This window comes from Aphelocoma coerulescens, chromosome 1 (genome assembly GCF_041296385.1).
Source record: "Aphelocoma coerulescens isolate FSJ_1873_10779 chromosome 1, UR_Acoe_1.0, whole genome shotgun sequence".
NCBI lineage: Eukaryota > Metazoa > Chordata > Aves > Passeriformes > Corvidae > Aphelocoma > Aphelocoma coerulescens.
Genome location: NC_091013.1, coordinates 92,111,304 through 92,139,248, shown reverse-complemented (window position 1 = coordinate 92,139,248; position 27,945 = coordinate 92,111,304). Strand labels below are relative to the sequence as shown.

At 43.8% G+C, this 27,945-nt stretch overlaps 1 protein-coding gene across 4 annotated transcripts; it reads right to left on the bottom strand.

Annotated features, from left to right (window-relative positions):
* Positions 1–2: 2 nt before the first annotated feature.
* FOXJ2 (forkhead box J2) lies at positions 3–27,435 on the bottom strand. Of its 4 annotated transcripts, none has more exons than XM_069017503.1 (12): positions 26,555–27,435; positions 25,968–26,092; positions 11,053–11,405; positions 10,462–10,536; positions 8,497–8,565; positions 8,009–8,149; positions 7,361–7,559; positions 5,183–5,509; positions 4,682–4,783; positions 4,015–4,215; positions 3,175–3,273; positions 3–2,603 (listed from the first exon to the last, which is right to left on the bottom strand). In XM_069017503.1, the coding sequence occupies exons 3-12, from the start codon at positions 11,383–11,385 to the stop codon at positions 2,515–2,517; spliced, it is 1,635 nt and encodes a 544-aa protein (XP_068873604.1). In that variant the 5' UTR covers positions 11,386–11,405; positions 25,968–26,092; positions 26,555–27,435; the 3' UTR covers positions 3–2,514. The 4 variants fall into 4 exon arrangements, with proteins under 4 accessions (XP_068873604.1, XP_068873584.1, XP_068873594.1 ...); XM_069017483.1 differs by having other exon boundaries at positions 25,968–26,641; positions 27,037–27,435; XM_069017493.1 differs by having other exon boundaries at positions 25,968–26,641; positions 27,244–27,435.
* Between the last annotated feature and the right edge of the window lie 510 nt (positions 27,436–27,945).

Below are 27,945 nucleotides of genomic sequence, written 5' to 3'. Positions count from 1 at the left end.
AGTTAAACCATAAACATTCACTTTTTCTTTTTATTAAGAAAGCATGCACAAAAATAAACTCGTGAGACCACGCCCCTCTCTCCCTGACACGAAGCACTGAGGGCCACATTGGGCAGGAGGGGCCTGCAAGACCCCTCTGTGGGCCAGGCTGGCCCCCCTGCCCTCCCTGCAGGCCGGTGCCAGCGCACCCGCAGAGCTCCACGCCCACCCATCGATGTCTTCCCACGCACTAACAACGCACATTGATTTCAGGAGCAGAGGAACGAGGCTAATTTGCACACTGACCGGCATGTATTTACATATGCAAATGAGGCACAACTTAATATGCAAATGAGGCAAATATGCAAATGAGGAGCACTTGGATACGCAGAAGGAGCCATCTTGGTTTGTTTTTCTTCTGGTGGTGTTTTCAGACTTCCACAGGGCCGGCTCTCAGTAATGTCCTCTGCAAAACACTAACTGGCACCTGCCGGAAGTTGTCTCTCATTGTCGTCTCTGGTGCCACTTTCCACAGAAACCTATCACACAGGCTGTATCATTCCCATCCTGAGGCAGCAGAGATAACAGCTGACTCCACGTTGAAGCTGTCTGGGATTCCTCATTTCTCTTGGAAATGCTCACTGATGAACTCCCCCCCAAACACACACTTAAAACAAAAAAAAAAAAAAAAAAAGGGAAAAAAAAAGAAAAAAAGGAAAAAAAGAAAAAAAGTGTTGTTCCCCCCTTCCAATGCAATGAGACTCTGTCCACTTCCTTGACAACAATCCAATTTCCAATTGGTTTATTCCTACAGCAAATTTAAAAAGCAGTGCTAGTTCCCCACCTTCCTGCAGTCAGAATAGAGGTTATTACTTTACTCCTGTGCTCCAGGTCTGTCAAGCAGCCATGATAGTCTATTTCCATGTTTGTTCCCTTCACTGGTAAACAGGAAATAAGGGCTGGGGGGAGGCTTAAGAACTATTAAGAGGAAACAAGAGGTTTGACATAACAGAGCCATACCAGAAAAAAAGGGGAACACAGGACACAACTTTGGGGAGGAAGCATCTCAACGCTCACTCCTGCTCCTGCACCTTTTCCACCTTCCTGATTTGCACGTGCTGACAAAGCTTATCCTTCAGGATTTACACTAGATTACATCATCTCCCCCAGCTGAACTGCAAGGGGTCTGACACACCCTCCTCCCTTTTATACTGCACTCTTTGGCTGGTCAGTTCAAAACTCTGCCCCGCTTCACCCTCTCTTCCCTTATGCCCCTCTTATGAAATTGGCTCGCGAGGGCCGCCCAGTCCCTGACCAGAGGGTCCAGCCCTCGACCAGCAGCCCCCGAGTTCAGCCCCACTCTGCACAGCAGCTTCCTCTGCCCACCAGGAGCCCATTCACCAAGTGGGAACCGCTGACGGAGGATGTGTGTCTACACAGCCAGACTCTTGTTGCTGGCACTCTCAACCACAGGCAAGGACAGCCTCCAAAGAAATATGAGGGGCGGGCGGCCAAATAACAACCGGACAAATACTGATGGGAGAAAACTTCCAAATTTGCATATGAAAGGAAGAGCCTCACTACATATTTTGAAAAAGGGGTTGAAGGGGTGTGGGGTGAAATGAAAAGCTCTGGGGAATAGAACTTGCTGAATCACGTGACACCCCTGACTGCTTCTTTCACCTGATGGGTATGTAGGCTTCACCTAGAGACTGCAAAAGGCAGTGTAGGAAATGGGTCAGGATTCCCTCAAAATCTCTCCCAGTCTTCACAGATGGCACCACATTCTGAAACCCAACTTCTCTGCTGAAATACCATCTCTGCTACATTCTCCTTTCTCCAAACTCAGGTCTGCCCTCCCAGCTCAGCTCAGCTCTCCCTACCTCAGGGATCACCCTCTCTTGTACTTGGGAACACCACTTCTTTTTTTGCTGTTCCTGCTGGTGCGGCGAAGTTCACAGAGCTAAGATCACCCCTCCAGTGTCCCTTCAGCCCCCTGACCTTTACAACATTTACGAAACAACATAACTACAGGCTCCCAGGGTCCACTAGGCTCTCTCACTCCAGTAGCCAATACAACAGATTCACCGGCCACCTTGAAGGGAAAGAGGGATTGTTAAACGCAAAATGATGGAGGCAGAGAAAGATGCACTCGAGGATTCAGCCTTCCAAGGTCTTTTCATGGCACCAAGGACCCATCTTCCCGCCCTCCACAGGGCACTGCGCAACACGAAAGAGCCGATCCGATGCGTCCGAGGCCACCGGAGGAGGGGGAGGGCTGTGCTCAATTATTGGTAATAATAATAATAACAATAATAATAATAAACAAAAGAAGAAAAGAAGATAAAACAGGACGCAAGGAAGGATTATCTTCGGCAGCATCTTGCGGTGGCTTCTCTGGCGGAGATAGAGAATATATATCTATGTACAGGCAAGGCAGGGAGGCTGGGGAGGGCGGTGCTGGCACCATTGACCCCATGTCCCCCTCCCCTCCCACGTCCTTCATAAAGGACGGGCTATCAAGTCTGTAACTCGCTAGGTGATCAAGTCCCAGTCGAAATCATCGGGGATTTCCTCATTGGCGCCTGGAGGAGGCCCTGGAGGCCGAGGGACCAGATGATGAGCTGAGCCAAAGACAAGAAAAAAGGAAAGAGAACAGTTAGAATCAAAAACTACATCCTTTTTCACAGTGGGCCCTTGGGCAAAAGAAACCAGAAGTGATCTGGGCCTTCTCCTTTCCAACTGTCTAACAAACAAGAACACTATTGGCATCAATCCCCCTGTCGGACAGCATCTACCAATGTCTGGGAGTGTTCTGCTGTGAAATTCTCCACAGCAGGTTCTACAGAAGTTAAGTTTCAGTCTCCTTTACTTACCTCATAGCTGACTGCTGACAGAGTACAAAGGACTTCATCAACAGAAGCTTCTCACGTACAGTTGTCTTCAAACAACTAACTGAGGGTGAGGCTAAGCTAGAAGACTTTATGTGAAGTGAAAGAAATCATGCCTTTGAAATCCTAATCCTTCCCAGAGCTATGACAGAGCCCAAAATGGAGGGTCCCTTGCAGTCCCTGCTCCCTCTCTACCCACAGTGCTCCATTTGATTACTGAGTGCTTTGGGAGAAATGCACAAAGGGGTTTGGAACGAGTTCTTTAATATTCATCGGTATAATAGGCCTTAATGTCACCCCTTACCTGGGCGATTATATCCTGGAGAGTCCTGGGTGGAAATCTGGTACATAGGAGATGGCCCGGAGAAGAGATGGGGAGGCTGGGGCTGACCATAGGAGTTCACTGTGAAAGGAAATGAATTAAGAAAACAAAAAAACAGCTGTAAATGTTCAGGTCAGAAGCCTTGGCCCTGACTGGGTAGCAGCTCAGCCACAGAGCAACTCACTCAGACCCACAGGATACTGAGGAGATGTTCAGCTGTTGGGTCCTAACTGCAAGCTATAGCTTGGTCAGGGATCTTGTTCTTGAAACCAGCAGAAGTTTCTCTATTATTGTAAAAGAAGAAAATTTTCATCCAGAAATACCACAAGGTGGCTCAGTATCATCCATTTAGTTCAGTGCTAGATGACACACACCATTACAGTTCTATCAGACCATCGTATCCCCTCCTCAGAATGCATCCTCTACTCCTTGTACAGTATTTCTCCAACAAGGGTGCAAGAGCTTTCTTTTTTACTGTTCCTGCCATCTGGAATAACAATCTCTCTACCTTGCCATTCCTCTCTGTGGGTCACCTAAAAAAGCACCATCACCTTCTCCTCTTCCAGGTTTGCCTTTTAAATATATTCCTGCCTGGAGGTTGCCTGTCAGTAGCATGCATCACATAACAGCAGTCTGTCCAGGCCACAGGTATAGGACATCCCAGTTCTTTAAAGCCAGAGGAAGCTGAGTTGCTATGAACATCTCTGACAGCCTAGCTCTGAGTTGCTCAGTGCTGCATTGCCTGGTAAGGCTGCAGGTAGTTTAGGATACTCACAGAACTGGGCCTTCGTTTACACGTCATTTTAGTCTCCCCCTAATTACCTTGGTTCATGGATTGCTCCTGTTTGCCACTGTTCAGGGCACAAGAATCAGAGATTCGAGGGGGCTGCTGTGGGCCAACCAGATGAGGGAGCTGACCAGTCTGGGTAAGGAAGTGATTAAGGGAGTCACAGAGGTTGGCAATATGGTGTTGATCCAGCGTCCAGTTCTTCCGCTCAGCCTGGCGCAAACTCTCCATGAGCTCTGCAGGGGACAAAGGACAGTGTCAAAGACAGTAGTCACACTGTGATCTTCCCTGCTAAGGGTTTCTGTCTCCTGCCCCTAAATCCTACCTCCTCCTCACAAACCAAACTTTATCGTTTCAAATCTGTCACCAGACTCCTGAAGAGCTCCACATCTAGGATACTGTCACACTGACTCAGGTAAGGCAAGAAAGAGTTGGAAGGAAAAATCTCAGTTAGCTTTCTGACATACTTTTATGATTAATTCTCCCTGTCCCAAATTCTGCAGTGTTCATTCAAGTGCTTCAGGATCTTTAACAGAACCCAGGAAGGAGGACACCTCTTTTTAAAAATGAGGTGAATCACTGAGAAATCCAGGCACTTGCCACAGTTACATTGAAAAAAAGATCCCTGCAAAGCACTCGCATGTTCTAGACTCCAGCCCTAGTCACTGAGTCACTAGCCCTAGTCACTAGGCCAACACTGACCTGAGAATTGGGAGTGCTCAATGCTAGACCAGTTCAGCCGGTTTACCATCTTGAAGCTTTCCTTCAGGGAATCAATGTTGGAGCACCAATCAGGGGGAAACGCTGGAATGAAACAGGGACAAGATTAATACAATACAGATCACCCTTTCCCTCCACCCCTTAATATAAAAAGATTGGCCCCTCCTCACCAAAGAGCCTGATGCTACAACAGCTAGAAATCCTTTCTCCCTTGGAAAACCAGGGATGGTATCTCCTTTTTCACTAAGGCCCTGACTTTATGCTGCATCCCTTAACAGAATCCCAAACCCAGGGTGGATATATCTATCCTCCATTCTCCAGTAAGGAAGCAATTTCCTTCTCAGATTTCAACCATATCTAGTTTTCCCCATTTTCTACACACAAGTAGGTACTACTTAGGGAAAGCTCACTTGTGGGATTTCTGTCTGGGGGCTCCTTAATGCTCCCTTTCCGCCATCAGTGCTTTCCAGCACCCTGACTCACCAAAGCCAGCATTGTTGATTGAGGCCTGTGACTGCTGCTGCTGCTGGTGCTGGTGTGGCTGCTGCTGTGGGTGGGAGTGTGGGTGATGCTGTTGATGCTGGTGGTAACCTCCATGCTGCATTGGGGGCGGGTGCATGGACATCACTGGTGGAGGGCCATAACCTTCACCACCCTGCTGCTTTCCTCCTTGGGATGGGCAGCCCTCTGGTGTTGGAGTGTGGAGTGGGGGAGCAGCACCCACTGAGGAGGGGCCTTGCTGCTGCTGCTGCTGGTACATATAGTAATTGTGGTTGGAGGGCTGCATGTCACCAAGGAGAGAAGAGAAACCTGCCGAGTAAATGAAAGAGGAGGGAGCTTTAAGACAGCGTGGATCAGACCTCTGCTTACATGATCCAGCTCTAATTTCACACTGCTCATCCCGCTATTTATGAAGCTTTCGGAGTGCCCTCTACAGGCTGCCAACAACCATCACCTGTGCAGTTAGGCCCTTGCTGTGCTCCAGACTGTTCAAAACAAAAAGCCCTACAACGAAGACCCAGAAGGATTTTAGTTCAGCACTTAAGTTCCTCCCTGGATTTTTTCCTAGACTTACCAAAGTAATCCAACCTCTCCTGAAATGCCAAGCACGTGTTGTTTTCCTATAAATGACCATTAAACAAACTTAAACAGCAGAACATTTAGAAAATGGGTAACTTAATACTTAATCTGACTTGCTGTTTCCAAAGGCTCCCTGGAGTTCCCTTCTTACAAGCAGCTTGGTCAGGAATCTTCAAAATTTTTCTCACACTGATGGTAGAGGTCATAAAAGACTCTGCTTTTGTACAAAGAGCACACTGTACACATCAGAGCTCCTTTATTACTTTCATTCCTCCTGACTCACTGGGTGTGTCACTTCCATCCTCCTGTATTTCAGGCAACCCCTACACGCGAGAGCATCAGGTATTTTCCACACTTCCCCAACACCAGGAGCTCAGCATATCTCTTATGGCTGCTTCCCCTGTTCATTCTCCCCATACAGTGGGGAACCTCTGTGGAAAACCAGTCAGGGGCACTACATGCCATTAACCTGAGCTACTCACTTCTTACTTTGAGTACCCTTACTTGCCCATCTGCAAGCAAGCCTCACATTTTCATCAACCCCTAGAGTATCCTACTACTGTTGTGGGGCAAAAGGATGAATACTGCCATCCTGACTGAAAAGCTGCCTAAAAATTTTTTTCAAAACCTGCAAGTTTTCCTACACTGCCTTGCAGCCTAAGACTTGGAAGGAAAAAAACAGCAGACAACTGCTAAGTTTGTAAAATCAGAGGAACACATCAAATCAAGGTTCTTCTTTACATTTTTGTAACTTGCTCACTCATACTACAACACCTCACACAACGGGCTCCCACTAGGAGTGCCAGCATGATGAAAGCAGTAAAGGTATATACATTTTTATTTCACTGAAGCTTCAAGTTCAGGAGGCCCCTTCTCGAGTAGCAAACTTTGCCTGCACTGTGTGATGGCTGATAGCACAGGTGAGAAGCTCATGTAATAACACACTCCTTTTTTACACCAGAGTGATATTTACAAGAGTGTTTTAAGGCAGAAAGAGCTGTAAGTTTTTCTGAAATATTTTCCGTGGACATTTCATCCCTGCAGTGATTCTGCCCTCTTCTGGCTGCTTACTCAATCCCAGAAATGCAAGATACAAATGGAGCTGGAGGCTCTCTCTTCCCTGCTCTCAATCCACAAAGCTTAATTCTCCAAGGCCTTGTACAACCCTAGTTTTAACAGATCTGAGCAATGATGATTTTCCACTCTCCTTTTGAGAAACTCCAGATGCAACAATCCCCTCCCTCTTATGGTTTCTAGCCTGACAGACTGTGAATATTTCTGACATGCTTTTCTTCAGGACTTCATTTTTCTCAGTTTCTGCCATTTTAGTATTTGCATTTGTATCAACACAAGGCATTTTTAAATCATTGTGCTTTTTTATTCTGAGAGAACTAGGGGGAGCAATGCATAAAGGACGTGCAGATTTCTTATCAGCTTCTGGCAGAAGTAATTACAGCATGCCAAAGAAGGAAAGTCTGTTTGCACAGGCTCCTGAATGAGGAAAGATCTGAGAGATGCCAAATGGACAAGACTGTGTGGGCAGATACCTGCCCACCCCACATGACGCATATAGTTACTCACCGTGCTGAGAGGAAGATGATTTCTCCAGCATGGATTTGTAGAGATTTCGGAAGGACCAGCTAAGATCCTGGAAGTTGATCTCAGAGTAGGAGAACTTGAAATCATGGTTGGCACTGTACAGCGGGGGCGGCACATCGGCCCCTTCACGGCCCTGCCCCCCTGCTACAGTAGAGGCAACATCCACAGGCCCTGCACCCTGCTAAGGGAGGGAGGAATATGGCCTTTAGCCTGTACTAGGTTTTGCAGCTTGAGACAGAGATCAGAGACCAGATATGCATAGAACATGCACTGATATCCCTGCATCACTTAGCTCATCTTCCAACAAATCTTCCCAAATTTTTTTTGGAATTCCCATTTTCCTTGCGGAACACCAACCACAACTGTTCCTCTGCAGCACAGTGGCTCCAGCCTTTTCTTCAGCTATCTAATACCATTATGCCTTTATCCTTTATCCCCATCCAACCCTTCGCTAAAATTCACTTCCTCCTTATTTTCTATCTCTGCAATTTCAGCTCCTTCCCTTCTTTTTATTTTTGCCTCCACATCACAATTTTCACAATTCCCTCTCCTCACCACTTCGCTTTTCCATTCATACACTCCTCCCACTCTCCTTTTCCTCCCACTTCTATCCTTTTCCCCGCGGCTCACCTGACTGTAGTTGGCAATGGGGGTGGTGCTCTGGATCGACATCTGAGGGGTGGCCTCAGGTGGCAAAGAGGCTTCTGTGCTGACTGGAACAGCCCCTCGGGGGCTTTTACTTGCCTCTTGTTCTGGGGAGTCTTGTGGTATCTGTGGATGGGGAAGAAAGAGAAAAGGAAAGGAGCAGAAATCAAAAACAGATGGAGAAGTGAAACTGCAGATGGGAAGCCAGCTCCCCCGCTGTAGAAGTTCATGGCTTAAAAAAGAGGAGGACTGGGCCTTAGTCACTGAAAAGTCAGGATAAAGGACTTTAAACATGATTAACTTTCCTACTGAATAGCAGCAACAACAGGCAATCAGCAGACATACACACTAGTTTGTTCAGTCCTGGCCTTTGTCTCTCCATCTATACACCCTGACCCCAAAACATTATCATGGTCTGGTGCTGAAGGGAATTCCCAGCCCACTCCGTGCTGTGTGGAAAGAAAAACACTCACGTCATCATCTGGAGGATGCCGCCTCTTGCGAGATATATCTGGACATGTATCTATTGTCCAATAAGAGCCCTGGAAAGAAGACCCATTGGTGAATGCATAATGAAATCACAGAGCTTCCTGAAGTAGGGGGCTGCTGACTCAAGGAATGCAGCACCAGCTAAACATTAGGACCACAAGGACCACCCTCTAGAACCTCAGACAACCGAGACTTGGGTATTGGCAAGAGATTCCTCTCTTGCACTGCGTTGCATTGAACAATGAGGTACAATGCTACTGGTGAAAAGCAGAATCCTCTACTTTCCATCACTCTGAGACAGGACACCAAAAGGATGGTTTGATCCAAGCTAAGTGAACTCTTTTAGGCCTGCACACTCTGTTCAGTAGCTTCCTCACAACTTGCATTTATTATTAACTGATGAGAACCAACTCAATGCTGGGATTTGGCAGACAGCTAAAAGGATTGCTCTTTTTCCATGGTTGTGGGACTCCCCTTAGAGCATCCACAGAGGGGCCATGATGGCTAAGAAATAAACCATGGTTAAGAACTAAAACACATGATGTACGGAGAGGTCTGTTTAGCTTGGACAAGAAAAAGCTAAGGAGATCAAACCACTGTCTTCAACTGCGTAAGGGTATTATAAAAGACAACAGCATCACACAAGAAAAGGCAACAAAACACAAGTTACAGCAAGGGAAAGTACAGTCAGATATAAACAAAATTTTCTTCACAATGATGGTGATGCAGCACTGGAACAAGTGCCCAGTTTTGCTATCTCCATCTCTGGAGATAAAATCTGACAGATCTCATCAACCTAATGTGATTGTTCCTGTCTGGGAGAGGATAGAGGTATATGTCAACCTCCAGAGGTCTCTTTCAACATAAAATAGTCTGTAATTATGTGTGTTGTCTTCTGAATAAATACAAAAAGAACTCCAGAGTGTGATTTAGTTTGTTTTACCCTCCAATCAACATCTGAATAAGTAACAAGCACAGAACAGGTTTTCATTATAAACCCAGCCCAACATGCCAATGAACACCTGCAAACATATACCCTTAAGTCTGTTAGGACTTCCTGGAATAAGCCACATAATTAATGGTAATTTTGAGCAGTGATCTTCAAAGATCTACTACTTCCATTTATAGATCCCAAGTGAGCACCACACAGTCCCTTAAATATAACCTGAAATAAAAGGCCTGAGCAAATGGTCTTTTCTTTTAACTTTAGGATGGGGGAAGGAGACAATCTTTCTGTCTAAATACATAGCTTCTTGCCCCTACCATCTCCTCCTGCTTGTTTGGTTGTGGATTTTTTTAAACAATAATACCTGCATGCCAAGATGCCAAGTCTTGGTTTTGCTAGCAATTCCCCTTTACAATCCGTATACACTATCAGAGCCTTATCAGTCCTCAGTAAGCCAACAAATTCCTAAATTCTTGAGTTTTACTTGTAAATTATTTCTACAGATTTAAACTATGTGGTGATGACATTTTTTTTCCAACACCAAGTATTTCACAGTCTATACAGGTAGTAATTCTGCTCTCATTTCCATGGATCTTGCCTCCATGAAATCCATGATGTCACATCACAGTCCTGCTGTTCACCAGCAGCCACTATGCTCTCTCATAACAGAACTGGTTGGGCTACACCCACATTTTACACACAAAGATCAAGAAAAAGAAACAAAACTAATAAAGTACATTCAATCACACTTTTGACTTCTGCCAGTATCTTTAAAGTCAACTGAAGATCACAGATAAGAAAAATAATTACTAAAACCCTTAAAGCTCCTTTACAGGTTCCCTTTAAGTAAATGCTACTGTAGCCAAAGGACTGCAGTAAATCTTACTACTGCTTCCATTTTTGCCTACACTTTAGGTTTCAAATTCCAACCATGAGTTAGAAAGGGCAACCCCAGCTTATTCCCTGCAGTTTTAAATTGCTTGCCCAGGAGGAGATTTCTTACCTTCCCAGGATCATCTCTTGGTCGAGGCACCTTTCGAAAACATTTATTCAGAGAGAGGTTATGACGAATAGAGTTCTGATGAGAGAGTAAGAGATACAGGTAAGTGCTGCAACAAAAACATACAGTCTTCTGAGTATGCCCAGGAGCAGGTAGAGAAAATAGGATGGTACATACTCAAAAGCCAAAGCTCACTACATATTCCTGGAATGGGGCAGAACAGAAGCTGTGGAAAGGGATGGATTAAGATGACAATATGGGGCTGAACCAGCTCTACACCTACAGAAGGTGCAATGAAAATAGCATCAGTGTGATGCAGAGGATGGCAGTGATGTGGGTTTTGTGGGGGCTTTTTTTTTTGTTTTTCTTGGTTGGTGTTGGTGGGTTTTGGCCAAACTCCTTCTTAATGGACCACCACATACATTCAACAAAATTCTCAGAGAAAATGGGACTTCTGGCTCTGCATTTTCTCCAGTTGGTCAACTCAGTTTTACATCAGCCTTATTTTAATCAGTGAGGCTATTTTGCATAGAATTTAAAAAGTAAGTCTTATAAATAGGCAAAAAAGGGTACTTCAGTGATGCAAGCCCTCACCTTCCAACCGATACCAGCATTTTTGTAGTAGGGAAAGTTGTCACAGATCCAACGGTAGATCTCACTAAGCGTCATCTTCTTGGCAGGTGATGAGTTGATGGCATATGTGATCAAAGTGGCATAGCTGTAACGTGGCTTCCCATCTTGGTGCACTGCAGCCTCATCCTTACTCAGTGTGGCATTGGGATCTGTTGGTGAGCCTGGGGGACACTTTCGGGCAGACCCTGGAGGTCCTGCTTGTGAGGACCCCCCTAATTTTTCAATAGTAGCCCTTAAAGTAAGCTGTGGGAGCCAGTCTATGGAAGTGAGGCTACTTTCCAGGTCAGAGGCCATGGTGCTGGAAGCAGGAATATCTGTGCGGAGAAAGGAGAGGAAAGGAAACTCTTGAGACACAAACAAGGTGAAGCATAAGAACAGAAACATCCATTTGCATTCTTCTTCGGCTTCTCGCCCTATCACAAATACCTGCATGAAGATCATCCTGCTTCATGCATCTTATTCACAGCCAGCCAGAACCATCCCAAAAGGCCTAGGACTGTGCCTCAGGGAGGATCATCCGTACTGAGAGCAGGTGGGACAGTGCTTTGTAACACTGATGGTAACAGTGCTAGGGCAGTCTTACCCAGAGCACTGTTCCCAGGTAAAAAACCAAGATCTGCTTAGGGGAAGTGGAGCCCTTTCAGTAGGTATATCACATTCACTCCTTTACTACATAATCCATGTAACCTTGGTACCCTTCGCCAAGATCACCTGTAAGCCAGGAGGTTTGCAGTGTCAGGTAAGAGGAAAATCATAGCTAAAAGGAAATACTCATTCATGCCATATACAAAGCACAATTTAATTAGATCATCTGCAAAGTCAGGACTATCTCAATTTGAGGGGAAATTAATTTCTCTCTGAGGTCTAGCCTCTCTTTTTGCATTAGGTGACATTATAATGAATCCTATTCCTTAGAGCTAGGATTACATATCTCATTTTAAAACACCAAGATCATGCATAATACTATATATAGATAATTACATCTACCATGTCGAGTTGGAACAGACTATATTAAGCTCATAATAGTTAAAGCTTTGCCTACCATAACCAGTTTTTCCTATATATATATATATATAATTTCATTGAATTAAATCCTGCTGAATTCACAGTATCACAGGCAAGAATTTTCTCCAATTCTGAGGCGCAGAAAAAACTCACTTGTCTGAAGTCACATAAGTTTGCTACAGGAAGAGACTCAGGATCTTTTATCTCATAAATGTTACATACTTCCCCTCATAAAAATAAAACACACACAGCTAGCAGTTGTGTACAGGGATTTCTACTTAACAATTATTTTGTAAGAAGAAAACATTTAGCAGCATGAACTTGTATGAACTTGTACACTTAGCACACTAACTTTTATGTAGTCTGTTGCAGTAGGTAAGGCAGCAGAAAGTTCATCATTCCTACTCACAAGTGGCTGCATTACTCTAACTAGGAGCAATCCCTTGAAGTCCTTCCCTAAGGCAGCTAGGTTTCCAAGGCCATGACTTGCACTGCTCTTTGCATAAAGAGAAGAATCATGTCTTGAAGGGATGCAAGTTCTACACCTTTCATTTCTGAAATTAGTTTTTCCAGAAGATTAGATGGTACTGTCTTTGAGCATGCTGGAGCATACACAAGACAAACACACAAACACTTATGTATGTATAGCAAATGAAACACTTGCATACATGTAAGAGAAGAGGCTGACACGAACACACTCTGCTTAGGAAAGATTCATCAGCAGACACCTCCCACTGAGTGCATCACTCAGATGAGTGGATCAGATGAGACAGGGAGACACCCATCTGCATGAATACCAATTAGATACTTGTTCTAAAAATAGGCATTTGACAATAACACAGTGTGGATGCACAGATCCAGAGACAGATGCACCCAGCATTTTGACACTGAAGCTACCCGTTCTTCCCCCACAACCCATATGCATTATACCTTTCACTTCTGCACTCCAGTGCTCTCACAGCACTAAAGCACTGAAGTCCATACTCCAACGCATTCACATGCACTAAACCTTTCATTTCCATGCATGTGCTCACCACACCTCTTAGGGCTCAAACACCTACACAATACCCCAACAAAATCCATCCCTCAGCCCCCACAGGCAGTGGCTCCACAGCCCGGGCCTCAGGAGACACCTCCGAATTGCAGCACCACAGGGTCTATGGCAAGTGGAAACACTTTTATGTCTTGGGGAGGAAAGCAAAAGCCCAACTGCTATTAACTTACCTATCTACTCATCTGCCACACTATCACTTAGGATAGGGATGACTACTTGCTACACAGCTAACTAGATGATCTAAGCTGCTAAACACTTTCCATTATGCAGCCCCCTCAAGTTGTGCTTTATTGAATAACTCTTTTTGACTGATTTAATCTAATATCAAACATTTGAAATTTACACAGATTTAAAAAAAATAGTAGGACTATTCCTTAGTGAATAATACAAGGGAAAAGCAACAATCTATTTTTATCCAGTGGGGATGGACAGACCACCATGTAATCAAAACACAGCTACATTTACATGGTAACTTCACAGGCAAAGCCCTCACTAGAAGTAGTGTCCCACTTGGAAGAAAACAAACATGAACTAAATATAAGTTGAATGCTTCATTTTGTAAATGTGTCTCATATAAATTTTAATTTCTGTGGTGCAATCAGAAAACAAATTGCTGCTCCTTGTTAAACCATTATGAAATATCAGTTGCACTAACAATACAACTCCAAAGTAAAATAAATACAAATTTCTCTGTTCCACCTCCTCCCTTTTTGTTTTTTTTAAGACAAGCATAGAAATCAAGAAAATTAGGTTATAAAAGTCTATGGCAGGTTAAAATACCAATCTGAAACACCAGAAATTCAAGAAACAGAAGAAAGCACTGTTGTTTTCACAGAGCTTCAGAATTGCGCAGGTTATGTCAGTAGAGCATCTGGGATGATTGGCTATGCAGTAAAATGTAAGGCTGATATGCAACATCCCCGTCATCCAGTACACAAGATTTTGTGCATTTGTATAAAATACACTTGTCAGGGAGACAAGCAAAATTAGAATTGGGTCAGATTACACCCACACTAAGAATTTTCATATTTTCATTCCTTGGCTTATAAAAATCTTCGACAAGAAAACAAAATCCCAAAATCTTAAAAAAACCCCCCGTGTATATATATATATATATATATATATATATATATATGCACTTGTCACCCAGTACTGAAACAACCACTTTTCAGTGAAACACAGCAGCCTTTTAAGAACAGATACGCTAGACAGTAATTTAGGACAGAAAGTGAAGACTCAGACCAAATAGCAATCACGTGGGAAATTTCAAAGCAGTGGAATAAGACCTTTTTTTCCAAGTTTGCACTCTATCATGTTACTGGATTTGCTGGCAATATGGGATCTGTAATAATCAGGCATAGTCAAACATTAGGTAAGGTGGCAATTCCAGAACACTTTCAGGGCAACAATAATTCAGTGTAACTGGCTACTAAATTATTTAAAACAATACTTGCTATGCAGTAAATATTACTGTTAATTTATGTTGCATATCTCATTCACCTGACCCAAGTGTTCGGTGCATCAGCTTGACACCACTTAATAGTATGATAAAACAAGGCTGCAGCCAAACCAGAGCAGCTGATAATTCTTCCAACTTTCCTTTCCCAGCTTATTGCCTGGCAAATCTTTTGAACTCTTCTCTTATGATCCCACTCAGAGAAAAAACTAGTAATAACTAATAAACACACTGAACTGAAATCAAGAGTGCTTTAAAAAATCCTACCACATTAGCAAGCCAGAATTAATTTCAAAGAAGTAAAAAGAAAGTCAAAGACCAGGCTTCATGACCTCCCACAAGGTAAATGCTATCTGTTTATGTACTTGGCTGAATTTGAAAAGCAAGGGTAGGGTAGCCAAGGTCATAACCACCATCAACAGCTGGAAGGTGACTGCAGAGTCTTAATTTCTCAAGCACTAAATAGTTACAGTACAATCCCAAGTCAGACAGGTCAGAGAGATGCAAAAAGTCCAGCCAAGCACTGATCCCAAACTACAGTTAAACAGACAAGAATCTGTCCAATTTGTAAGAACAATGTATTAAAGAAAATCCTTGCACTGAATACCTTTTAATAACCACTAATTCGCTTGGGACTAGAAATACTTCCCTACAGCTTTCCAGCAAAACTAGTGCCTTACTTTGAATCTTTGCAACTAGCAAATGGAAGCTCCTGCTGCAAATGTAAGCCAGGCTCCTGTCTGTGCAACAATAAGCACCATCCCTTAGCAGCACTGAGAAATCTGTACTTTGCTACTTTGCAAATGCTCACCCTAAGCCAGTCAGATCTTATCCAGGATCACTGGTACTTGCATATCAGGACAGAAAAACATATGAAATGTGGGGAACAACACTCAGGGTCACACTGAATGCAGTTAATAAGCATTAACAGCCTGAAACAGTCTCTAAAGCTGGACTCAAAGGCTGGTCAGGCAGAATCAGTTAGGACTGAAGCAGGGAGCCATACAATGAATGGCACCATGCTGTGCACTGCCTACAGAAGATGCCTGTTCTAGAATAAATCTCTACATTTGCATTCCTCCGTGTTTACTTTCACTGTTGCTTTATTTGCTGCTATTCTGATCCAATGAAACACTATGGCAAAAGATTTAAAGGAGACTCAAGTTTCTCAACATGAACTTTGAGAGAAGAAATGCGCAACAGACTACCAAGCAACGACAGACACTGCTGTAGAACACCTATGAATATACAGCCACTTCTATTTAGGTGCATGAAACACAGATCCAGTGATCTAACAATATCCATCTAATATACTCAGAGATACCCCTAGACTCTAAGGTACTTAGCAAATAAAAAACCCGGCAAAAACAGACTATTTGACTGTAACCTTTCTGAAACAGTGCCACAATGTAAGGAGGAAAAGTAAAACAAGAATATCACATGCATGAAGAAATGGAGAGCCTCTACTTTGGTGAAAAAAAGGCAGTTCTGACGTACTTGTATAAATTACACAAAAAATCCTCTGTCCTCATCCAATACAAAAAGGGGAAAATAATCCATTTTGCTGAGTCTAGAAGGAAGAGAAATTTGCCATTTTAAGATATGTGCTTTCCCTCAAAAAGAAGGTGGTGTGAACTAAGATGGCAGGAATAAAACACTGAAAAATCTGATCTTCTCTAAGCAAACATTCTCACAGAAATACTTGTTTCATGTAAGAAATAAGAAAAGTGGATACTGATTATCTGCCCAGTCTGAAATTGCTATCCATCATTTTGGTAACTACTTGTGAGAAGCCTTCAGGAAATGTTTATATTTCTGGAATCAAATGCAGAAGTAAAAGAGGCTGCTGGGTATTGTTCATAAAATGAAACTTAACCTGGAAGGAATGATAGGTGTCATGTTAGTGACAAAATAAAGGCATTACAGTCTGACAGCACCCATCTGTCTGCAGTGCCATATGAAAGGAGGAAAACCCATCCCTGGGGCAAGAAGGTAAGAAAAATTCTCATACCCTAGAACCATGCTTCCCTTTTCGGGGAGCAGCAGAACAAGCCAAAAAATGTTTTCCTGATTAACTGTAGGCTTGCAGATATGGTAACAGGGGGCACGTGGTTCTCACTAGTCATGAGCCTCAGAGGGAAAAGGGATCCAACCAAAGGAAGCTACTGTCACCTAAGAGCACACGGCGTGGTGTTGCCTACACGAGCATGAGCCGTCACAGCGTGCACCTGTCCACGTGTCAGGGTCTGACTCTACAGCCCTGCTCAGAACTACTTCGTGTGCAGGACAGAAGGGCTCTCAATGCTCAGTGCTGTTTTGTGTAAAAGAACACAGGTGGTACTGTGATTACAGTATCCTGAATGGAAAATTTGCTCAAAGTTGCACGAAACACTGAGATGGTACTGAAAATTATCAGTTAGATGAGGATAAAAACTTTTAGGCCACGTATAGCTTAATATAAATCACTGGACTGATTGTTTTGCGGTAATTAAACTGACATACAGATACGGTTTTCCTTTAATAAATAGAAATCTCAACAAAAGGAGGTTCATATTAAGTCTCAAAGAGACACAAAAAGAAAACAAATTTGTTTTCACTGTTATTACAGATTAAATAAATATTGTGATAGCACATTTTAACATAGGACCTTTCGATTCCCTCCATTTTGTGAAAGGTGCACAAGCAGGCTATAATTTTGTATTTTGAATTTAGTAAATGAACGACACTGACTGTGCAGGCATTTTTGGTACTAATGAAGCATGAAGTCTTGTGAGAACTATAAAGTCACCCAAACCCTCATGTTGGAAGTGCATCAGGATTCAATTCCAAAGGCAATTACGTCCTAGCTTTGTATGAAACTGACAAATGGTATAGTTTACAAAACCTGACCTGCTTATTTAAACTTATCAACAGATGGCATTATAGCCAAAGTCTGAAATATACTCATGTCAGGGGAGGCAGTATCTTTGTGGGCATAACAGGCTAGGATTGAGCATACCTAGTACTTTGCCAGATTTTAATAAGACCAACGAATCAAATGTTTTTGTTGTCTGCTATATAAACATATAGGAAGAAAAAAAGCATTGAGAAATACTATGCAAACATTGCAGACACCCCTTAGACAGTCTGAAAATGTGTTCGAAGTTAGGACCAGTTTGTTTATTTATGATGCTGTGTAAGGTAAAGTGGGGAATATGTAACACCTGTCAAAAGAAACAGTAAATGATACTGAGAATACTGGTATACATAAAATACTTTTGAGCTGGAAATTATTTCCTTTGTAATAAGACTACAAGAAAAGATTTATTCTAATAATAAGCCAAATGTCCCATGACAACCCTCCCAATAACAGATTTGAAGTAAAAAGTAAACCAAGCACTTTGAAGAAGTGCAATGAAAATACATCACCACAGCAGAAGCGTCTCTGCAGCATCCCTCCACCCTCAGTACCACTATGCAATATTTCACCGTTGGAAGTAGGAGCTGTAATTCCAATCATATGCCATGGCAGGAGAGAAATCTTTGACATTTGCTTTCAGAATATTAACAGAACAATTACTCTTACACTGAGAAAGGTATAGGGTACTGGTTTTGGAATAAGTCAAATTTATGAGCACATATCTGGAATGAAATTTTCCCTTGGAAACTGGGAAGCCTGTAGTAGAGAAACAGTATGTAAGAGCAGGTATTTCCCACAGCCCGATGAGAGGTTGAAGGATTTCCATTTTACCTGCCTATCAGAATCACATCCAGTAAATAAACCTTCAGCACAAGATATGCAAACACCGATATAATACCCAGATTGTCTCTGAAATTAGAGACAACATCAGAAGTAGATCAGCATGCAGACTATCTTGCTCAGACGATCTGCACAGCATTGCAAAGGCATATACAGAAACCCAGGCTGAAAGAATGCAACATGCTTATAAATGAAAACTGCATTCTTATTCACATCAAAAAAATGGGTCTCTCGGTGAAAAATTACTATTAGCCTTGCATTTCAATGACAGCAATAGTGAAAAGCTTCTATGGTAGAGAAAGGAATGTCAGCCACGTATAGGGAAAATGAAAATCTGACTGCAAGTGGTCAGAACTTGTTCACCAAAGGCTGAACCACTGAAAACAGATTAGTCAATATGAACTCTGCAATAGTTGCTGAACAAACCACAACCCACTTGTGGAAATGGGTATCAAGCAGTAGCAAGAACGCTGTACTGAATTCATAGGAAAAAAGGAAATTGGTATCAAGTGCAGATTAGTTGTATACCACGTGCCCAAAAGGTACATAGAGCACATGCTCCCAGAGTTGAGTTTACCAAAGCACTGCAGAGAAGCCTGTTAAAGAGGAGTCTGAGAGCAAAGCACAGCTGAAACTGAAGTTGGAGAATGATCAGAAGAATCAAATAATACTGTGTGAGGCTCATAAATTAAGTTTCAACCACTGTTTTAACATAATTCCTTTTTATTATTCTTTTAGCTGTTATTCTCAAACTGACAGAACTCTCTTCCAGTAGACAAAACATCTGACAATCCCTGGCCTGGCTCACAACTTGCAAAGATTTGTACCACGCTTGAAGGTCAAGAGGATTCAGAACCACACTGCCACAGAACACACACCCATTAATGGTTTCTCCTTGCTTAAAACACTAGTACTGCTGCTTGGCTTTCTGCAACCTACTCACAAAATGCTCCATTTTGTGTATCATCCTGAAACTAAATCTTCTGTTCATCTCCTTACAAACACTGGAAGAAGTCCCTTTCTTCCACACACATGCTTGCCACAGTTGTCACCTTGCAGCTTCAGGTAAATATCATTCTGCTCTAACCTCGAACATTCCAGTCTTCAAGATGTTCTGTCTTTGCTTATGACAATCTTTATTCCTTTTGCAATCATCCTTCTTCACAAAAGGAGCCAGGGAGAGTGGGGTACATATAGTAAGATGACTACCTTTGAGTATCAGTTAGACTTTTGAATAATTTTCAAAAATGCAAATAATGGCTATTTGCATACTTGAAAACAACTAATTGCAAATATGCAATTAACAGTGGGACTCAATGATCTTAAAGGTCTTTTCCAACCTTAATAATTCTAGGATTCTATGAAATAAGTACTTTCCAGTAACTCTGGCCTCTATTGGCTGGCAATATTCCTGTGTGTATCAAGGTATGAGTCAGCTGAGGAAGAATGCAAAGAGATGTTCATGCAAAAAATGGAAAAGCACAATGTCATGCCAGTGTTGCTGGCAGAGCAAAGGACAATGCAGTAAGAGACAGCGACAGATAGGGGAGAAACAGAAATGTGAAGGCCCCTTAGAGTGAGCACAACAAGCTGGAACCTTATGTGGTGGACGATAGCCAAAGCACAGGCTTGTCAAGGAGGAGATGGCAACGTGTTGAGAAAGCATGCCAGGAGGACAGCTTCAGCAATCGTGTTTTTTAACAAGATGAGAAGGTAACACGGTTGTCAGAGGCCAGCAAGAACAGCTCGCAGTAACAGAGATGGTAAATGAAGGAGGAAGCATAAGGGTTGCCCAAAGAGACTGAAAAAGAAGCAGCAAAAGATTCAGGCCATGAACAGGAAGATGAGTCCCTACACTCTATGTTCAGAGCAAGAACATGTTATAGAGGCCCAACTGTGGAAGCTTGCAGCAGAGGAAAGCAGGAAACAAAGGCAAATCTCAAAGGAGCTTTCTCGAGTTCCATAGTGGCCTCAGGGGTCTTAAACTTGCAGCAATTAATTTAAAAAATATGTTAAGGTAGTATGCAAAGTTGCATAATTTAATATCCCTGGCATGAAGGAGGTAAAGAAAAGCAAAGAGAGGATACTAGAAGTGGGTCACTGTGTCTAACTTATGAAAAAAAAATAAATGGAGGGAGGTAAATAACTTAGTGCAGAAGCTACTGAATGAATGACTAGCATAGTTAGGAGGGAAACCAGGAAAATACTGTCACAAAAGTCAAGGGAGGACAAGATTTCAAGACTGGGCATGATCAAGTGTCAAAAACAGCAGGGAAGCCAAGAAGGATGAAGATGGAATAGAGATCCTGAGACTTGGCCAAGAAAAGGTCATTAGAGATCTCAGGAGAAGCTTCAAGGGAATGAGAATATCTATACTGAAGTCAACTTACAAAACAGTTCTAGACTGCACACAATCATACAGGATCTTTCAGTTTTGGAGTGACTGGTTCCTCAATGAAACAGAAATGTATTGGGGCATCATGCTTTCACTGTTTCCTAACAGCACAAAACCCAGCATATGTAAGTTCTGAGTTCAATATCACATTGTAACTAGGGCAATCAGCAGCAAGAACAGGCAGCCATTATAAAGTGGCTTTCATCCTTATACTTTGGAACCCTTATAAAGGATCAATAACCTATTCCAGGATAAATGGGAAGCCATGCATGGAGAAGCATGCAGCCCAAGGTCAGCCAGGAAAGGAGTAGCAGAACCATGCAGATATCATTGCTCTCCCAAAATCCAGACCAGTTCTCTACATTCAAACCTTGTCTGCTCTGTTCAGGTGGAGATAAAAAGAATTTCAGACATAACTATTTTAGCAGCTTGTTTATTTTTCTCTGCAAGTTCCTGATGGGGAGGGAGAATTTGCCTTGGTTTTACTTAACAATAGTTTTTTAGGGGAAACGGAGAATTCAGAAACTTTGCTCCTTTAATTTGTGACCACAAAGTGTTCAGATTCTTTCCCAATTATTCAGATTTGAACTTTTAACAGTAATTACATATTTCTGCTATAATCAGCCACAGTCTTTATAGAGCAGAGAGCATAAACAAAATTTGAATTGCTAATGGTAAAAAACAAAAAAGCAAATATTTTTTTCCTCAAGGTATAAAAGCTCTCACTCATCATCTCACCCTGTCCCTCATTACTCACTCTCTCTTATACATAAAAAAGGCCAAAAAAGAACACACATTCCCTTAGTTCTTGATTTCACATCAAATAAACTGACCAGCTCAGAAAGATGAGGAATGAGGTACTGGGCCTTGCACAAAATGTTCAGCCCAGTTCTGAAAACCAAGATCCTCAAGTGCTAGAGGGAACCAGAGAACGTAATGGAAGGGTTTTTCATTCTAACCAACTAAAATCTAGCTATTCCTGAGGAAGGAAAGGGGCCATTAGAGAAGGGAGGGTGGGAGACTTAACTGAGTTGGACTACGGAGACCAAGTGCCATTCCCCAGCCAAGCAGAACTGGGTATTTTCAGTGATAAAGAAAGAAGTTTCTTGAGATATCCTCAGACAAAAAATCCTGTGTGCCCACAGGCATATAAACTAACAAAAGGCAAACCAGAAACAGGTCAAAATGCAGATGTGGAAGTAAGACCAGAGCCTGTGAGATGCAGTAAAGACTCCTGCCAGTAAAGAATCCTAGAGAGGAGATGAAGGATGCTTGCTTGATGAAGAGAAAAGCAGCATTTTAGGCTTCTAGGACCACAGGACAGAATGCCACAAGAGAAAAGAGATGCAAAGAGCAGGAACAACTGAGAGGAGGAGTGGGTGTAGGAGGAAATGCGAGTCAAGAAGTAGGCAGGCTGGAAACATGCCGGGCCTTAAAGGTGCAGGAGAGGAACATGAGTGCCACATGATGCTATGGAGCCCAGGGATTCAGGAAAGGTCGGGTACTACCAAAATCTCTGCTGTCTACCTTTAAATCTGTGCTGCCTACCTAAGTAAGTATCAGGTTCATAACAGGATGGGGTGGAAGACTGGGCAGATCAAAGACAGATGGATAAAATGACAATCTAGTCCAAATCTTGGCAAAGCACCACAGGATACAGCATTAGACTGGTCTTAAAGCTGGTTGTGAGATCTCCAAATTTTGAAACATTCACAGTATTTTGCATTTCACTTCAAACTTAAGACGAAAATTTGCAATTAATTAATTGTGAAAACCTACTGCAGCATGCTTGCTCTCTCTCAGTAACACATGTACACAGATGGCCTTTAAAAGTGAAAAACATCAGTACAGGGCAGAAATATGTTATAGAGTTTTTACATTCACCACATATCCCTTAGAAGGAAGAAGGAAACAAAACCAGCAGAACAGATAGGAAGTAGCAATACAGCCTCCTACAAAGACAATAAGCATTTGGAGGTTGAACACATCAACTGGATACTCTTGTTAAAATAACATGTGCAACTGCCAACAATACAGCAAATTAAAGGCTTTTCTTTAGGCTTCAGAGTTAACACAACTGGAGAGTTCAAACATGTTAGCTATCACATTAGGCTGCCCATTAATCTAGGGACTATTCATCTTCTCTAAGATGCCTTCCAGACCAAACACAGTATCCTTCAAAGTTCCAGTTCTGAAGCATCACTCAGAAACAGATTTGGCAAATGGAGTACTACAAAACATAGAAGGTTCTGTGTGAAAGTCACTGATTACTATTCTACCCAAGGTTGGGAGAAGCAAATGGAAAAATGTGTCCAGAACCATTTTTCATCTTTTGGTTGCTAATGACTGAGATCCAATTCCTGCCTAACAGCTGTGTAAAATGAGATAATCAGCTCAGCCCTGCTCTTGAGGGACAGCTGTCCATATCACAGTTGCCATTAACCACACCTCCTTTCTGACATTTGAAGTAAAGGGCCAAAGATCCAAACTGGGATTCAGACAATCTCCCACTATATGAAGGTCAGCTGAAGTTTAAGGGAATAGGTAGTAACCTGTACCTATGTGATAAGAATAAACTTCTTCAGAGACACCAGCATTCAGCTGTATTTTTAGAGGGGGGAGAGAAAAAAAACCAACAAAAAAACCAAACCAGAAGTATTACAGTGGTCACGACCCTCTCTCGGACTGAAAAACTAGATCCCAACTCCTCAAACTGTTTCATTCTTTCATTCCAACTTCTTGGACTCCTTATTCTATCCTAGAAACTTGCCTACAAAACCACATTTCAAGATAAAACCCAAGAACTTATAGAACACATACTTAAACAGTATTATAACTTCATGATCTTTCAGTAACGTAATCCTTTTCCCATAACTCTTTAGACCATCTAATTTCACTTTGCTTAAGGGCTTGACCTGAGAAATGCCATACCATCAGTTCTCAGATGGGAGCTGACTGCCCACAGCACAGGATCAGACTGCTTCAACTTAAAAAGTCAACTTTTGGAAGCATGAATGTCCAAATTTAAATTTACAGAGCCATATACACACAACTAAGTGTCTTTTTCCTCAAATGTAGAAGGCTTCGTTGCTTCTGTTGAAGCCAGGTCTGCGTTCCTGGGCATTTACAAGAAATGGGCTATTTACTTAGGTTCATTAATGTGGTTTTTAAAGTCTAATTTTAGGTGGTCAGGTTTAACATTCTTAATGTCAACTCTTATAACACTTGCATTTTATTGTGCCTATAAAGTATTCTGCACTTTCATGAAAATAAATAATACTCCCCTTTTTTCTTGTATAGATACTTTTGTATAAAATAAATGGTGCAGAACAGCTGCAGTATTCTACCTCAGAGGAAGCTGCATTTTCACCTGTGATAAACATTTGATGTGAATACCATGATCACACTGAAGAGCTGTGCTCTCGAAAAATTATTCCCTAAAATTTATGAGTATGTCCCAGCTTTTGTATAGCTGGGTTTTAGATAACGAGATCTTCAGAACAGAGATTGTCTTAAATTTGTGTCCAAGTCAGTACTGAATGCCTTGTCAGCAATTAACAAATAAATAACAATTAGTCTATAGCACACCACTTCCAGCTTTTTATGTCTGTAATGAACATCTAAAAGCTCAGGCAGCAAATACAGAATCTTTATCATTAATGGAAGAAAAAAAAAATGTTTCATGTGCACAAAGGTAATTGTTGTGGAAGAGCAGAATTTTTTTAAGGCTGGCATACATATTCTGTAAAGTGCCCAGGCATCCATCAGAGGCAAAAGCACTTGAAAAATGTCAAGTCATTACTGTGAGGAAGGGGGCAGCGTGAGGTAAATTAACCTCAAGAGCATGAAAAGTCAGTTTATCCCCTTGAATGTACAAAGGCCAAAATGCCTCAGTTATCTCTTCCCTTGTGCTAGATAACAGCTCTACTCAAAACAGGCTGATTGCATAACTATAGGGCAACAGGTAGGAGGGCATCTAACAGTACCCCCAAAACACAGGTATGCTTGGTGGTTCAGCCTTCCCTGAGAAAGAGCCACCTTCTGAAGCTATGGATAACTGACAAAATTCTCTGCCAAAATGGGGAATCACTTTGGCATCTTTTGTCTGATCTTGCTAGCACATTACACCAAGGAGTTCCTTCTTCAGGGACTCCCTGTTTAACCATTGCTCTCCCAAATGGCTTCCAAAAGGGCTCCCTGTCTTGACCCTTTGATCTTGGATTTCCTCACTGCTATCTCACTAGAAAGAGTAATACCTCAGGTGAGATATCCTTAAGCATGATTCTTCTGCTACTGGAATCTGCTTTGGCTTTATTTGAGATGAAGTCTCCCTCAGACTTGATTTCTCAGGAAAACACTACGTTGGTGTCAGAATACTCATTTGTGGCTGGGAATTAACTGCCTCATTTACAAAAAGCACCAGCGTGCCTCACTCACACAGCACCAGCATCAGGATTCACATTCCTAGCCCCTGAACGCAGCATAAGACACAGATGAAGACTGGTGGCAACTGAACGGCTTCTTTTGGTTTTCAGGGCAGGTTCCACCAGCATAGCTTTTATTCCCAGGCCCCTGAGCACCACAGGACCCACTCTCAAGGGCACTCATTCCAGAAATCATCCCACAGTCCCTTAGGTCCATTAGGACATGCATCTCAGAGTACCTGCATGGGGATCTGTACACTCGGACCCCAAGCACAGCGAGGTCTGCACCGCACAATGGTTTTATTCCCACAGTTACAACCATATAGGACCCACATGGAGATCTGACACTCCACCCCACAGGTGCATCCTTGGACGCTGGCACTACAAATCACTGCTCCTGTCTCCTCAAAGCTTTTTTTGGCCAGTATTATCATTCTCAATGACCCCTAAATGACAGAAATCAAGTCACACCAGTGATGATTAAGGCTGAGCCTAGGATGAATAAACCAGGGAAAGAAAGTAGAAGGGAAAGGGCAGAGAGGTTTCTTACAATTAAACAGAGCTAAGGTCTCCCATAAGCTAAACAGTGAGGGAGAGAATCAGGTCAATTCCATATAGCATATAACGGAGCTAAACGACTGAGAAAGAGACACAGAAAAAGAAGGTGAGGAGAGCTTCAGAAACAGAAACACCTAAAAGATTAAAAGCAAGCAGATACAGTGAGAGAAGAGACATAGAAAACAAGGACAGAAGGTGAGAGAGGACAGCTAGGAATAGAGAGGTGATATAATGTGGTCACTCACTCTGTCTGGAAGATTTTCTGGAGGGAGGTGGATTATCTTCAGTGCTGGTTGCTGGGGTGCTGCCCTTCACACTCCTTCTCTGAGACCCATACTCAGACCGTTGCTGTCAGCTATTCCAAGGGCTTCTTCGAAAAATATTTCGAGGGCGAAAGGATTGTGGATGAAATCAGGATCTTGAGTATTAAAACAATCTGTTTGGGATTGTCAGTCCCCTAAAACTGCTGGTTTTATCCCGGGATGGAGATCCTCTCTCTTGGCAGCTAACTACTAAAGGGGTGTTCCCCTGGGAAACAGCCTTTTCACTGATGGTCAGATTATTTCAGAAATCAATTTCCCCAATCTGCCTACCAAGAAATCTCTTTTCTCTAGATACACCTTGTCCTTAAGGGGGGAGAAAATCTCTTTCTCTAAAAAAATTCTTGCTATGTCTGTGGATATTATCAGCGAAATCTGCCTTTTCCTCTCCCTGTAACTAGGAGGTGTGTCTTCTCTCCTTGCACGGGGTATTTGAAGAAAACCCTCTCGGGATTAGGGGATGAGGGATCTTCCTTGGGATGAACGAGGATGAGATCAGTATTGGAAATTACCTTTATCTCCAGTTACCAGCAAGTGGAAAAGGAAAGAATAGCTAAATCTCTCTCTGCTTTCTCTCCCTTGTTTTGCTCTATCACCTGCTGAGGAGATGTAAATAATTAAAATTACTAGGTAAGTATCTGCAGCTCCTGCTTATTTCTGTCTTGGGAACTGCCTCTCCTGGGCATACAAGATTTCTTCTGTAAAGACTCCCGTTACTACCTGGTCTGGGGAAGGGCTGTATGCTCTGCTTGAGAGAGGACTTCCCTCAGTAGCAGGAGAGAGTAGGCAGTAAGGGTTATTCTCACAATCCTCAGAAACTGGGGTCGGAGGACACCTCTCCCCTTAACAAGTATTGAGGGAGCTTCAGAAGGCTCTATTCCACAGCGAGGAAGAGCAGCCCTGCTTCTAGGTAGTTACTAGGGCTGGGTGCCGGAGGCCTCTGCACACCCTTGGCTCGTTAGTGGGGAAGGGGGCAAGTGTTAAGCTCCCTCACCAGCTGCGGGGAAGGGGCCTGGCGGGGGGGGCCGCCGGGGTGTCCGCACACCGGGCGCGGGGCTGCCTAACGGGGCTGCGGACGGGGCGGGGGGCGGCGGACACGGTCTCTCCCCCACCCCGGCAGGCTACGGGGGTGTCCCCCCACCCCGGCCGCTGTCCCTGGCTTCCCCCCAGGCCCCAGCTCCTCCTGCCCGGGCTCGGCTACCACGGGAGGCCGCGGCGGCTCACGGGCCTGCGCGGCGCCTCCGCCGCCTTCCGCCGGGCCGCGGCTTCGTCCCCGGGGGGCTCCCCGGACTCCGGTGCGGGGGGCCCGGCCCGGGCGGCGCTGAGTCTCTCCAGGCCCCGCCGCTCCCGCGGCTGCTGCTCCGGGCTGCGGCTCCACTGCAGGCCCCGGCTCCTCCCCGGCCGCCGCTCCGCCTCCCCCGGCTCCCCCCGGCCGCGGCCGCCCCCGCCTCCCCGGGTTAAGGAGGCGCCGGCGCGGGGAGCTGTAGGTGCCCGCTCGCTCTGCCAGGCGGAGGGGAGGAGCTGCCTGCCCGCTGGGACCGGCCGAGGCCATCCCCGGCACCGGGGCTCGATTCACCGCGGCGGTGGCCGTGGGGCCCCCGCCCCCTGTCCGCTGCCGGCAGCCGCCTCTCGCCGCTTTCAGCGGGGGGCAGCGGCTGCGGGATCACTCCTGCGACAGCCGGTCGTCGCCCCGGCACGGGGGCTCACAAATGGCCACCCTGGGCCGGGCTCTCCGCCCTGGGTGACCCGCACTGCTCACACCGGCCACGCAGTGGTGGTGCCCTGCTTCAGCCCTGGGTGCTCTGAGGCAACTCCCACCCCAAAACAATGCAGCCTCTCCGTCCCTAGTAATCTTCCCTCAAGCCTTGTGTGTGTCAATAACCTACTGCAGGGACATCACCAG